Below are 16165 nucleotides of genomic sequence, written 5' to 3'. Positions count from 1 at the left end.
GGCTGGAATGGGAGTAAAAGGCAGAAAACTGTACTTAAACAACAATTAAAATTAAAAAATTAAAAAATAAATCATTTCACACACACACACAGCTAGCTTAAAAGAATTCTCCATTTCTCCTTTACAATCCTTGACCTTCCATTCCAGTGAACTCATATACTCATAAAAAGGACATTTAAAATTCACAACTGTGCAAGCTCTTTCCCTTATACCCTACCTGTAGGTCTAGAGTTCTAGTCTTGCCCAAGCACCACTCTTTCCAAAGCTAATAAAACAGCCTATTTTAAAAGCAGAAATACTTAGGTTATAGACTTAAAATAATATTTTCCCATTTATTCAAATGTTCAATCCTTAAAAAGAAAATTCACATTTTTGTTAATTTTTACTAAGTTTTTTCGTTCATGTATACACCCATACATACAAATAATTGTTTCTAGTAGATTTTAAGAAAAGCTTTTTGTATGCAAAGAAATGAATCACCATAAAGCATGAGCTTCATTTGAAAACCAAACAGCTGTAGTAAGATTAACATGTTAATTCAAAATGTATGTTGCAATTTTTAGGCTTTGGACAAGGTTTAAATTTAACTTCTGCAGGAAATTGTAGAAGAGAAAATTATCACAATCCTGTCTACTCATCCCAGTTGAAAATCAGACAAAGTAAAAGCATTTGTTGTGAAATTATTTCTATTCATAGCCAGAAATTTCCAAAATGCTAGTATGTCAAAGAGATGCTGTTTAAAAGTATTATTTTAAAGACATATTGTCACACATATACACTCTGAATACAGAGATTTAGACAACAATCAAAAGAACTCTTTAGAGAGCTGACAATCTGAAAAATTTATATAAATCAATTTTCTCATTACTTCAAAAATGTTGATTAAATACATATCTACTCACATTCCTAAGTAAATGTTTGTATTGTACCTTTATACGCTATCTATGTGTATAATGGTACACACACGTACCCCAATTAAAAAAAGGGATAAAGTTTTCCTAAAATTAAAAGAGCCCATTATTAGATTATGCATTTAAAAATATATATAGAATAAACTAAATATGCATAGGTCAATTCCCTATGAGGAAAAAAGATATAACCCATCAATCCCTAACCATGTTTCCTTACTATTTGATAAATTCATATACATTTGACATCAATGTAGTTAACATGCACAAGTCACCAAATCTTCCTTTGAAAAAATAAATTCTTACAAATAGATGATCTATAAAATACTGTCAGATATTCATCATAATTTTGGAAATCTGGTTAATATAGAACCTATAAGTTCCATTTCCTATGCTGTACTCCCTGCTACTGTAGCTGTTAAAATTCAGTTCAATTTCAGAAATAATTTGCAACATTAAGCATATTTTTCAAAGGACCCAAAATTAACTGGCCCATTACCATATATAAAAGTTATGCACTAACATAACCATTATTTAGACATTTTAAAGAAAAATTACCTGGTATCCATTTAGGTCCGTATAAAATCTGTTTTGGCTGTTTATGTTAGAAGAAATTCTCATTGCAATCTCACGGTTATGTTCTTTCCGGATGTCCACAATATTGGAAACTTCCACGGACTGTCCTTCTATTCCTAAATGTAAAAGAGTATACACAACAGATGGAAATTAATTAACTGCCCACTTTTTAAAAATATACTATCCAGAACTCCCTCAGAAGTTATATATATTGCCCTGTTCTCTATCTCCTGTCTTTACCATCTCTCATACGCTAAATACTGTCCCAATTCACCTTTTTTTCTTTTTAATATCAAATGGTAGATAACATTTATTCCAAAGACATAACTTGACAACTTAACAGAAGGATGAAGAAGTTGGTGGAGATAAATGTAGATGAAATATAACACACAAATGATTCTCCAATGAGTTGTAGAAGGGAATGAGGACACTAAATGAGGAAAGGCCAGCCCCACTGCAGGTCAGTCCACCTCTTGCCTGCACCGTCATGCCCCAGCAGAGCCATTTGAGCCTACTTCTTCACTGTGCTCTCCTTACACACGGGAAATTATGAGCAGTGACATTTATACTCTGTTGGTCCAAGAGACAGTGTACTACTGCCCATGATCTACATCTAGGAAAAGAGACAGGAGATCCAATGAGATGATTTATGGCTCAAACTAATATTACTATATTAGTAGTTTGGAGTATAATCTGGAGAGCTCCCCAGATATTAAATCAATTTTAATTGAATTTGGTATCTCTTAGGACCCTTTGGTATAGAGTGATTCATTGTGTCCTTTGCTATATAAAGCAGAAGACAGCTTGAAGAAGTCCCAGATGTGTCAGACATTTCTTTCTTCTGATTAAGCCTAAGGTGTTTACTAATTTCTATCATGCTGCCCTAACTGCACTGTCAGATTCTCAGTGAAGCCTTGGGTCTATTTCAGAGATAGAGAGAGGAGTTATGGAGAAACCCAATACTCTATACAGGTTAAGTATGTAGAAGAGATATTACAGGGTCTTCAAAGAAGGAGAGCAATTAAGAAAAGTGGTCTGAAGAGGAAAGACTTACCCTACTTACTTCATACAGCTGAAGTTTTCTGAGACTGTAAGACACTTACTGGACACTTCCCTGAAGTTGCTATTCATTACCTACTTCTCCCTACTCTTCACGCGCAATCTGTCACTCTGTGCCGAGAACCAGCACTCTTTAGAGAGAGGGCTATGTAAGAAAAAGTGGGGAGGGGAAGGAGGGAGTAAAGAAGACTTTCTAGGAGCCAAGAAAAATCCCCAGAGCTTATAGAAGGTGACAGGAAATAGTGAAAGGAAGTTTGAATCTGTGAGATTTGTGGAAAACAATGTAAATGCAGCTTATCCAGACACTATAGATTTATGTGAAAATAACACTGGAAATTATAAAGCATAAGTAATAACATGGTGATAATACTAAACAGGCTGAGGGTTTTCAAAATGCTCACAGAAGTTCTTTTGTGGTATAGGCTGCTCTTCCAACTCAACCACCTCAATGAGAGCTAACAATTCCTTACTCTGTTTGGAAAGCTATTATGAGTCTGGTCTGCATGGACAGGGAAAAGGGGTGCCTTTTTTCCCTGCTTTATGGACATAATCTGGATCACTAACCTCTGCGAGTTAAACACACACATATATTTCCTTCTGAGAATAACCAGAAGAACCTGCCAAGACAGCTGATCCAAATGTATCTTCCCTATTATTGGGAAGTTAAAAAAAATCACACACACCAATGACAGAATAACGGTATCTTCTTTGAATTAGGAAATGTATTACTTTAAGTGCAAATTTTCATTTCAGAATGCTTAGATTAATCAGAATATTGTTTTTAAAAAAAACAAATGAATTGTATATTGAATTTTAATGGACAAGCTTCTACAAATAAACCAAAGTGCTCCAAACACAACACGCAGCACTAACATGACAGTGCCGATGCAGCACTGGGGAAAACAGAAGCCCACAAGTGAACTCTAATCTGCTGGAAGCATCTGCAGGGTTTTTAGCAGTGCTTTGCGTGCTCCCTATTCTAGACTGGACAGTCTCTCAGGGGTCAACAAAATACACCAAATGAAATAAAGTCTTAACAAAGGAGAGAGCCATTAATTTCAAGTCATGTATCTCTGGAAAATATTTACAGAAAACATGCTTCAGAAAATATTAATAATTTCACATTACCTCCAGCACCAATAAATTATTTCCATTGAGAAAATCATCTTTCTCAAGCCTGGTATTATGCTCAGATCCTGTTGTTGCAACAAATACTTAAAGCTCCCTTAAAAGGAGCCTCTACATCCATTCAAAATTCAGCAAGACATTAATTAAATTCTGTGCCCAAAAAGACTTTTAAAATAAGATCAAACCTAACGTACGTATATGAACAAGCCTGTAATGCTAATAAAAGCAAAGAGGTATCCCTGAGTTCTCAAAGATAATTTATTCTTTTAAAAAAAGGGTATGTGTGAGGGAGAGAAATGTTGTCCACTTGTTCTGTGTCAAGAATACCTGAAGGAGTACATACCATGCCATTCCCAAAGAAGCTCACAGGACTTGGGGGTGAGCTCCCTAAGAAGCAGACCCAGTGATTCCAGTGGTCTGTTAGGTCTTTCCGGTATGTAGCAGCAAAAGGTATTTTCACCAAAGTAGTTCTACCTGAGCATGAATGGCTAGCCCAAGAGGGGCTTCAATCCTGGGAAAGAAAATAGCCCCTCCTTCATAAAAGTAGTCTATGCAGGGCAGCAGGGTGATGTCATTATCAGGTTTCAACAAAGAAAAATTAAGTTCCTTTTTGTTGCTTATGCCTTGAGGAGAATGAACATTGTTTATTCTTATTAACACAGGCAATGTGAAGTAAGAACGGAGACAGTCCATCGGCCAAAAGCAATAAAGAAGCCAAAAGTCTTTCCTCAGCTGTGTTTTCTTCCCTAGAGCCTGTCAGCTTCTCACAGACACAAACTGTCTTACACACCACACCATCTTGCATTCCAGTTTTTAACAACGTTTTGGGCATGTCATAGGTGCTGAACCACTATTAAACAAATTCAGTTAAGATGTCCCTCATCATGCAGAAGTTAGCCAACATGGGAAGAAATGAAAAGAATGAAGTAGCTCTCTGTTCTGACCAAGAAGATCTGATGGAAAAAACTAATGCAGTGCCTGTAGAGCATGATAAGCTTTGTGCTTTTCATAGATACAAATACAGTACTATATTTTTACGTGTGTGTGAATGTGTGTGTGTGAGACAGAGACAGAGAGGAGGAAAGAGAGAGAGAATACAGGAGAGGACAGGTATTTGTGTTACCTCTCTTGAGCAGTGGAGAGAGGCCAGGCAGAGATTCCAGAGAAATTTCACCTTATATCTGAACGTGTGCAATTTCTGTCAGGAGTGTGGATACGTGTGTATAATGTATTTACATACATAAAATAATTATGAAGCATCTTTAAAAGGATATTTTCTAAGAAAGCAGGGGAAAAAACTAAAAGTAGGCAAGAGGTTGGGGCCAGGGACAGGTGAGGCTGTGTCACAGGGAACAATAGCCTCAAGATCTTAGAGTCACTCTCAGTGTGATGTTGGTCTCTTCAGAGCCACCTTCTACTGGGTGGATCAGAAAGGTGCACACAGAAAAGAAAGGGCATAGCCCTTTAGACTTTACTGCTTAGCAGCAGTCTTAAGGAAACCAGGAAGGGCATTCTTGCAAGTGGGGAGGAAAACTGGAGGACAACTCTGACGTGTGCCCCATGTTGAAAAAAAGAGGTGGAGGACCCATCAAGGAGGGTGAAAGGGACTCTGAGGAATGCAGATGGAAAGTCTGACGTCATGGCTCTGAGCTGCAACTGACGGCCCCCCAGAGAATCCTGGGTGTCATTTCCTCTGCACAATCTAATCTACTCTCTTCACTGTCATTATCAGATTTATCAGAACTGCAGAATCTCAGTTGATCCAACCCTCTCCACCTTTCTAGATCACCTTATTCATACCGAGTTTTGAAATACAGAGTATACTTTTCCAAGGAATAGACTGAATTCATTGGACTCCACCCTCCCTATATTCCAATGATAACAGGGAGAGACAGCAGCTAGGGAGAAAGAGCAAAAGACAGCCTCACTCATACCCAAGTCAAATCAAATTCCGTTTTTAGTGGTACTCGATGTGTAATTAGGACAAATCATTAGATCAAGATGGGATAATAGCAAGTGGTTCATACTCACCTAGGAAAATGAAAAGTGATGAGAACCCTAAGAGAAGTGTTTAAATCTTCAAACAAAAGTTCAACTGGAATTTGACATAAGATATAAAATAAATCCTCAAAAAAAAAAAAAAAACCAGCTAAGATTGAAAATAAGGTCTGCAGTAAGTGTCCTTGAAATGCAGGATCTTGATCAAAAATGGTACCTTGTTATCTATATAATTGTTGTCCTCATCCCTTTTCTTCAGACTGTTTCTGAACAGGGAAGGTGACTGAGCCCTCATCACTTTATAGCAGAAGTAGGACAAAAGTAGCTGGCAAAAAAACAGAGGTTCTAGGTTTGAATATCTTCCCTCCAACTTTGAGAGAATTTTGTATTTAAATCAGGAAAAATATAAAAATATCTTTCCCACTATGTATTTACTTCTGTGACATTTTTGTGAACTTATCCAACTTAACTGGGAGTTGACACTTATGGTTATTAATGCTTAGTTCAGCACATATACTTGAATAGCAATTCTCATAAAAATGATAAATTAAGTAGGTCAACATGAAGATGATGTTTCTGAAAATCAAATATTATCATGACTATATTTTTAAAATATTGTACTCATATCTGAAAGTACCAAGAATAAAAATGGTAATAATTCCCACAACTGGATGACCTTTTTCTCCATGTTGACTTACTCAACTTATCATCCATTATAAGATATAATTTATCCTCTGAGGTACTTGCTAATTTCCAAGTCTGTAAATATTCACATTGATTATTTCTCCACAAGTGAAAATTTCAACATCTGCTTTCATGAATACAAATTTTAGCAAATTTCATTCCAAGTCTCAAATTTAAGAAAATGATGATGGATACTTTGTTTTATTTATAAAGCACTGGATAAATAACTATCATTGCTTATTGATTACTTTATAATACAATAAGCTAGGCACTAGTTGACATATTTTAAGCTTTTCATTTCAGTAATTCTCACAATGACATAAAAGTAAAAGCATTATAGGAAAGGTATAAAATTTCAATCATATGGATTGCAAATTTTAATTAAAGATTGTTCCAATTTAGTATGATATGCTTGAAGGTCTAATATTACTGAAAGACACATTAAAAAACCAAGATGCTACCTTTGTTTTTTCTAACAAACATTGATTTTAAGAAACAACAGGTTCTTTGGAAGCTCTGATTTAGAGGAAACATCTGCATTGCTAACATTTGTTTTAAATCCAAGAGTCAGGTCTAACTAAAGCCTTTTCTTGGGAGTTGAATAAAACATCTCACAGCCCCAGAGCTTTCTGTTTGTTACCTTCCCCACAATCTAGGCTTGGGCTGGTCTAGGACAAGGGAGGGAAGAGTGCTGGAATAATCAGGATGGTCTGTCCTCATATACTCCAAATGGCAGTCATTCTGAATTTACCTACTTTCTGTTCTCCCAAACATGCTCCTTTCCAAGACACCTTTAGTCAGGAAGCTTGGATTCCATATGTACCCACCCCTCGAGACCCTCTGACTGAAATGGACCTGCCAGGGAGGCACAGGGGTCTTCCTTTTCTTGTTACCACATTTCCACTAGGGGGACAAAAAACAAAGAGCAACAGCGTACCTCTCACCTACCTCAGCTCTGGTGGGGACTGAACAAAGACAATTTGAAAAATATTGAAATACAAAGTAAAACTAGATGCCAACTTAAAAAACATGTAATGGAAACAGAGTTCTTCAAATCATATAGAAACAAAGGAGTTTCATCTAACCAACCCTATGACATTCTTCCTCCTTTTCACCCACTCAAGTGAAATTTCTCCAAGACCTAGCATCTCAACAATTCAATTCCTTATCAAAAAATCTTCCTCAACTCCCCCAACCCTTGATGACCACTCTCTCATAACATTTATGGTCTAACTCATCTGCCTCACACAGCCTTTTAAGGAAATACAACAGTTAGTATTTGCCAGACTTCATGTATGTTAACTCAGTTATTCCTCCGAGGCAGTCTCCATTATTGTCAGGATAACAAAACCAAGGCCAGACAGTTAATAACCTGCACAAGATCAAATGGCTGGTTAGTGTCAGAACTGGGTTGGGAGCTGGGAATGAAATGTAGGTGGGCTGACTCCAGAGTCTGAGCTCTTAACCATAGTACTTTCCCTGGGTTTCCCAACTCTGAGTCCTTCTTCAGAGTTAGTACATATTTGGAAAGGATGCTGATAAATAAATTCAGTAAAAGTAGCAGGATACAAAATTAACATTAAAAAATCAATTGCATTTTTACATGACAATATAACAAACTAACACAAAGGGAAATTAAGAAAACAACCCCATTCATAATTGCTTCAAAAAAAATCAAATATCTAGGAATAATTCTAACCAAGGATGTAAAAGATTTGTACTTGAAATATTATAAGACACTGAAGAAAGAAAATGAAGATGTAAATAACGGGAAGCACATACCATATTCACGGATAGAAAGAATTAACATAATTAAAATAACCATACTACCCAAAGCAATCTATAGAGTCAATGCAATTCCTATCAAGATTCCAATGACATATTTCTCAGAAATAGAACAAATATTTCAAAATTTTATATAGAACCACAGAAGACCCCAAACAGCAACAGCAATCATAAGAAGGAAGAACAAAGAACAAAGCTGGAGGAAGCATGCTACCTCATATCAAACTATACTACAAGGCCATAGTAATCAAAACAGCATGGTACTGGCATAAAAACAGACACATAGATCAATGGAATAGAATAGAGAGCATAGAAACAAACTCACATCTTTATAATCAATTAATATGTGACAGAGGAAGCAAGCACATACAATGGGCTAAAAATAGTTAATAAGGTGTTGGTAAATTTGGAAAGACACAAGCCGAAAAATGAAGCTAGACCACCTTCTTATACCACACACAAGAATAAATTCAAAATGGATCAAAGACTTGAATATTAGATCCCAAACCATTAAAATCCCAGAAGAAAACATAGAGCAAAGTCTTGGACATTGCTTGTAGCAATTTTTTATCAGACAGATCACCCCAGGCAAGGGAAAGAAATGGGATGACATCAAACTAAAAAGTTTTTTTCACAACAAAGGAAATCCTCAACAAAATAAAAAGACAATCCACAGAATGGGAGAACATATTTTCTGATACATCTGATAAGGGGTTGATACCCAAAATTTATAAAGAACTTACAAAACTCAACACCAAAAAAAAAACCTAATTAAAAAAATGGGCTAAGGACCTGAATAGATACTTCTCCAAAGAAGACATACAGATGGCCAATAGACATATGAAAAGATGTTCTACGTCACCAATCATCAGAGAAATGCAAATTAAAACCAATATGAGATACCATCTCACACCTGTCAGAATGGCTATCATCAATAAATCAAACAACAAGTGCTGGCAGGGATGTGGAGAAATGGGAACCCTTTTGCACTGTTGGTGGGAATGCAGACTGGTGCAGCCACTGTGGAAAGCAGTATGGAGACACCTCAAAAATTAAAAATGGATCTGCCTTTTGACCCTGCAATCCCAATTCTGGGAATAATATCTGAAGGAATCCAAACCACTAATTCAAAAGAACATAAGCACCCCAATGTTCATTGCAGTGTTATTTACACTGCAATGTTATTTACAATTGCCAAGATATGGAAGCAGCCCAAGTGTCCATCAGTAGATGAGCGGATAAAACAACTATGGAATCTTTACACAGTGGAATAGTACTTGACCATAAAAAAGAAGAAAATTTTACCCTGTGTCTCTGGATGGACCTGGAGAACATTATGCTAAGTGAAATAAGCCAGAGAAAGACAAATACCATATGATTTCACTCATATGTGGAATCTAATGAACAAAATGAACTAACAAGCAAAACAGAGACAGACTCATAGATGGAGAGCAGATAACAACTGGGGGTTGGGAGTTTAGGGGATGGAGGGATTGAGCCAAAGGACAAAGAACTCATGGACATGGACCACAGTGTGGTGATCGCTGGGGTGTGGGAGGTGTAATGGGCCCAAATGGTAATGGAAAAAAAATACAACACAATTAAGTATAAAAAAAAAGATACGCCTTCAATGCAGCAGCTGCTGTCAAACAGCCCCCAGAATAACCTCTGAGTTCTGAATTTGGGTAACTAAAAAGTGCTTATAGTTCCTTAAAATAATGTTCTCTTTTATGCCTGTAGAGAATAATCAGATTGAACTTATTTCAATTTTTAAAACTTTCAATTTACAGGAAAAAAAGTCCTTAGCAGTCAATTGCATGATATTCCAAAAATGTCTTAATTACCTAAGCCTCCGTAGCAGTAACTTACTAAATGCTTTTTACTCTTAAATCACCCTAAATATGGAATGTAGTCCTGTGGGAAAAATAAGCAATTGATTGCAGATCATTTTAATATCCTCATGACTCTTTTTATGGAAATAAAAGCAACTTCAGCGAAGCTCTGAGACCTTGTTTACAGTGGGAGGACTCCAGGGACAGGAATCCCAGATTCCAGTGACCTTAGAAGGTGAATTTAGAAGCAGGGAGTCAAGCACCAGAGAACCTTTGTGACACTAAGTTTTGTGAAGACCCAACTGGCCATCTAGGCTTTCTACAGTTTAAGTAACAAAGTCTGTTGTTTGCTTAGAGGTGAAATTAAGGATTTGGATCTCTAATTCCAACGTGATTTTCTTATATGTTTAATTAGATGAAGTTCATTTTGACTGTAAAAGTCAAGGGTCATTTTTTTTTTAATTTTTTAAAATTTTAGTTGTTGTTCAAGTACAGTTTTCTGTCTTTTACTCCCATCCCAGCCCACCCACTCAGCCCTCCCCACCTCCTTTCCATTCCCACCCCCCCTTGTTTTTGTCCATGTATCTTTTATACTTGTTCCTGTAAACCCTTCCCCTTTTCCCCTGAAATTCCCTCCCCTGTCCCCTCTGGTCACTGTCAGTCTGTTCTCTATTTCAGTGTCTTTGGTTATATTTTGCTTGTGTGTTTGTTTTGTTGTTTAGGTTCCTGTTAAAGGTGAGATCATATGGTATTTATCTTTCACATCCTGGCTTATTTCGCTTAGCATAATGCTCTCCAGTTCCATCCATGCTGTCGCAAAGGGTAGGAGCTCCTTCTTTCTTTCATATTATTAACCTGTTTTGGTTATAAATTCAAAGAAACTAAGCAACCTCTCTTTGCTAAATATGCCCATGCAATGAAAATGTCATTTCAGCTAAAGGAAGGTGTTTTCTTCCATACTTTTTGATGGCAGTTCATTACATTTTACCTCCAGGCTAGTTGCTTTCTTTTAGCAAGATCCATTACATATAATGCAATATTATGGTGGGAAACAGGCAAAAGTATTGCATTTAAGATATTTCTCCTAAGGGGTGAAACATACAGACTCACTTGCTCATGAACACACACCTACATAGGAGAACATAGTCCTGGGGTGCAGGAAGGAAATAAACCCTGAAGGTACATAATTATAACAGATCTGGAACCTAAACCTTGTGCCACTGAAAATGTACATGACACATTGGTAACCCATAGCAACGTAATTCTTCAAAGTGGGTGCTGATGTCAGAAAACTAGGGCACCAAAGTCTAATAATTACAGCTCTGAAGAAAAATGAAGCCATGGCTAGCTCATGTCACTTACTGATCACCTTGTTACTGCAAGGCATATACTTTTTGCAATGATACAGTATCAATATAACACAAGGGGATACAGGGGCTTCTGTTTGTATCACATTCTGTCTTCAAATCCCAAGATTAACGACAAAAGCTAAAATAGCCTATTTGGTAACATTTAAAGCTTCAATTTAATGAAAGAAGATTACACTACAAGAAAAATTAACCCCCACCCCTTCCATCTTTTCCTCTGGAAAAATTTTATTTGCTACAAACTAAATAATCTTTTAGAAACCATAAAGCAGTTCCAAAAGGGCATTCATTTAATTATGGTCTCTGTGAAATGGATTTCTTATTTAACCTGACAGAAGGCAGAGCATTATGTTTCATTAGAAATTTCTAAAACTGCTCTGATCTTTTGGAACTTTTAAAGCTGGTGAGCACAGGATTTCCTCTAACTTAATATTTGTAGAAATCATTTGAATGTAAATATGTAAACCATAATGAAAAGAACAACACAGTGGTTTTTAATAGCTTAAGTGATGTTAAGACAAGAGACTTTAAACTGCACCTCTTACTATTTTCATCATCCAGAGAGCACAAAAATGGAGGAACTAAAGTTAAGTATCAAACCAAAACCAAAACCAGCCGTCAGGTGGAACCCAACTCTCCTAACTCAGTTTGTTTCAAAATCAATACTAATTCTTTGATAGCTACACCTAACTAACTACTTAGTCTTTCTATAGTTAAAGAAAATGAGTCTTACACAGTTCACAGAATTTGGAAAGTGCTGTTTGATTTTGTTCTTGATTTTTTTTTTCTTCTTCAGCTTAATGTATGCAGAGGTTACTTTGAGGAGAAGAGTCAAATGACTAAATAAAGAGTTTAAGAAATATAAGGGTATTTTGTCAGGTTTGCATTACTTTAGTCTTTTAAAAGGATGTTTGAAGTGAACAGAATTTGACACTCAATAAAGACAGTCAACCCATAACATTAACTTATTTTCTATTTCTACTTTTATTTTCTATTTCTTTCTTTGCTAAGATAATAATGTCTTTTGTATAATTAATTGTGTGTATGTGCATGCATGTGTGTGTAACAGTGGCCCACTCATTGAAAGCCATGTCTGACATAATTTCCATTGTATAAAATATAAAAAAATAAGATACATTGTGTTTAGATCTTAGAAACAAAGTTTTTAGTTAATGAGCTCATAACCAAGACAAATATTATGGTAGGAAAGAGAAGATAAATAGAAAAAATAACACGTATACATAGGGAACAGTTAAATGTTTTACAATTTTTGATTATCGAAGGGTAAATATTATATTTTAAATTTACAGTAAGTAAGATGTCGAGTTTGGACAGATTATTATATCATCTCCAAAACTCAACTGCTATTTTATTAAAAACAACACAGGACAAGGAAGAATTCAAGAACCAGTGCATTTCTGTGTTTCTTACCCTGTATGTTGTACAGTCGGACACTGTGGGTAACATGTTCAAAAAAGCAAGTCACATCCGAATAAAACCTTCCACGCTGCACTCTGACAAGGGGGTGGGTTGTGTAAACATAAGGCTAAAGAGGAAATCACATGTTTAAGAAAAATAGTTGGCTTTTAACTTTTCTAAGAAATGTTTATAATAGTTTCTAAAATGGCAAGTACATATCATCTGATATATGCAATTTTAAGTAAAAACCAAACCTTACAAAGTATAATATGCATTTACTATAAAAATTAAATGTAAGATTTTTCATTACACAAAAATTAGTAAAAATAGAAAATAAAAATGTTACAGCTTGACTGGCCTAGATCTACACACATTCCTCCAAGCTATAAAACTTTTTGATCAAACTCCCTCTAAATACATCATCCATATGTTATTTATTAGAAAGAGCAGTATCGTTCTACAGTAGCTACATTTCCCCAGGCAGACATTTATTATAACCACGGCCCCTTATTGTTAGGGGTTGGGGCAGGTGGCGAGGATGACCACAGGGAGTCATCTAAACAAACAGGAAGCAGGATTCAGAAACACAGTTTAATCAGAGTTAGGTTTACTATATAAACATACTGCCCTTTTACTTAAAAGAGCTAGTTGAATATAAAGCAAATTTATAAACTTGAAACATTTAGTTTCATTTAGAATCTAAATTCAAGTAAATGTGGGGCTAAAACATGTAACTTATGTGACAAAAGGACAAATTTAACGCATTTATAAAATTATCTTTTAAGTATTACACATCTTAGAAAATTCAACAATTGCGTAAAAAGCTAATCTTGCAATGTGAACTCCGTAAGTAGCATAAGATTTTCAGATTGTATGTAATTTTCTTCCAAATTTACCTCTTTGGCTAAAGAAAAATATTCTGAAGTTATCATACTACATTACAATTTAATTAGGTCCTTGTACCTAATTAACATGTAGCTAGAAAGTAATGCAGGCGGCAGCAACCTGGGGCAGTGATTTCTGGGCTCCTGCTTCTGTCTGACAGACCCAGCTGCCCCTTTCAAGGATCTGCACTTATTTTCTCTTTGTAAACATATGATCTTTCTTTCTTACATTAGAGCTGTTTAAAGCTTGATAAAGCTTAATAACTGTAAATAAATTAGTTACTATGGTCCATGTATAATATTCCATAACACAGACATATATATATATATAAATATACACATTTATATATTTACTTTTTAAGTATGAGAAGAGTCAGTCAAAACAAAATGCTTGTTCAATGACAAAAGACGTAAGTGAGAAAACACAGACCCACTGCCCATCCTGGAATGCCTACTGTGAGCTACAGTTTACCTTTGTTTGGTGCATGTCCTACGCAGCCCTTTAAATCTATATTTGATTTTGGCTAGCAGGCTTTTGTAAATTGTAGAACAAGAGTAACTTTTTCAAGAGATAGGTTCCTAGGCAACAAATTATGGAGAATATTTAACTAATCTTGAAGTGGAGAAAGCCTGTATAAGTATAAAACCAAAGGAAGGAACTCTAAAGATGAAAATTCAGAACTAACTACACAAAAATGAAAAAAAACTACCATGACAGAAATATAAAATAAAAAATTAACAAATTAACACATGCAGAAAATATTGCAATATATAAGAAAAAGGATTAATTTTACCATACATAAAGAATACTTACAGATCTTTAAGTCATACCAATAGAAAAATTATCAAAGAGCTTAAATAAAATCTCGCAAAGGAAATATGAAGATAAATAAATGTATAAAAAAGTTTAACCTCACTAATAATCATAAAAATGTTAACAATAAAATATCTTTTAGCTATTATTATAGGTATGCTTTTAATATGGCTAAGTTTCAGTGCATGAAATGGTATATTCAAAAGCTACTTTCAAAAAACACTGGTGGGAGTGAACAAGCAGTCCCTCCAGAGAGAAAAGTAGAATGTATCAAAAGCCTTAACAGGCCTGGTCCACTAACATAAAATGACTTTTCTAGACAGTTCTTCTCAGGAAACAATTAGCATTGTATGAAATAATGCTACAGAGAAAGCTTATCACAATGTTACAGTAGTTATGTATTGGCAGCAAACATACATATTATGACAATAGAAAATTCTTTTTTTTTTTTACATATACACAGGCACACTTTTCCTTTTTCGTGTGTGAGAAAATTTAAGCTCCACCCTCAACAAACTTCAGTTATACAAGGTAGCTATCAAGTATGGTAACCATGTTATACATTTAGACCCTCAGATCTCACTCATCTTATAGCTAAAACTTTTTAAACACAAGAGTGTACAATGATATCGTATCTTAAAAAAATATACCATCAGATTGTGAGCACTGTCACAATGAAAAGCATATACTGCTGCAATGCAAAACCTAAGCTGGAGGGGAAAGGACATTAAGTACACAAGATGGTAACACATTAAAATGCTGGTAGTGGTTTTCTTGGACTGATGGAATAGTTGGTAAATTTAATTGCTTTCATCACACTTTTCTGCATTTTTTAAATGTGCCAAAATTTGCATATATTACCCTTTCAGTCAAGGGTGGGGAAAGAGTTTCTTTGTTTTTTAAAATACTGAAGGTTATGAAGAAAAATGGCCCAAGGGGCTATTTTTCCAGAGTAACAGCTCAGCGGCACTCACCTTGGCTTCCCCATCGGGCAAGAAGAGGTAGGCACCACTTTTGTCCTTTTTACTCGTGGTTCCATACCACGAAAACTGTACTCTTACTTCATGACGTTTCCCGTCTTCTTTACTTATCATTTCCTAAAAGAGAAAAAATTTTAAAGGCAACTCACTATTAAGATATTAACGATGTTGCATCTGGTTCTACGTGCACGTGGATTTAAAAATTACCTCTGGATAGACTGAACAATGCTAATGGTTGCTAACATTTACAATTCTTGAATGAATATCAAAACTTTATACATAACCTTAAAATTTAAAACCTTCACAACAGGAACAAAAAGTCAGAACCCCCTTTACCAAGAAAGACATACACAAATTTGGACCTCTAGACCAGTGCTTCTCAAATCTTCTGTAGCGAAGGAGCAGGCTTATTTTTTATTTCCAATATGCATGAACCAATATTTTTATAAAGCACGATAAAAGCGAATTACTAGAAAAGTTAAATTTAAAGTACTATATCAAATATACACTAAAATATTTTAGTATTAAATGTAGTAAGCATAAATATACTCTATCAAATTGTTTTCGAAGTTTCCAGGAACACTTCTAAACAGTCGAGGCTCTTACACTTAGCTTGTGGATCAGTAATGGCAGTGCCAACCACAGACCACACTCATGAGCAGCCACAAGAAGGTTCCTAGAGCTTATTCACCCCTTCTCCCAGAGTATTTGCATAGACTACTTCCCTTTTG

General features: G+C 35.4%; 1 protein-coding gene across 1 annotated transcript in view; it reads right to left on the bottom strand.

Annotated features, from left to right (window-relative positions):
* MAN2A1 (mannosidase alpha class 2A member 1) overlaps positions 1 to 16165 on the bottom strand; it is a 163249-nt gene that overhangs the window by 25649 nt on the left and 121435 nt on the right. Inside the window, exons 15-17 of the mRNA XM_028510212.2 lie at positions 15429 to 15551; positions 12769 to 12883; positions 1467 to 1600 (exon numbers count right to left, since the gene is read on the bottom strand). Of these exons, the coding sequence (XP_028366013.1) occupies positions 1467 to 1600; positions 12769 to 12883; positions 15429 to 15551 (372 nt within the window). The remainder of the gene's footprint in view (positions 1 to 1466; positions 1601 to 12768; positions 12884 to 15428; positions 15552 to 16165) is intronic.

This window comes from Phyllostomus discolor, chromosome 3 (genome assembly GCF_004126475.2).
Source record: "Phyllostomus discolor isolate MPI-MPIP mPhyDis1 chromosome 3, mPhyDis1.pri.v3, whole genome shotgun sequence".
Lineage (NCBI taxonomy): Eukaryota > Metazoa > Chordata > Mammalia > Chiroptera > Phyllostomidae > Phyllostomus > Phyllostomus discolor.
Note: the sequence above shows the minus strand (reverse complement) of the source record. Positions and strands in the feature narration are given on the sequence as shown.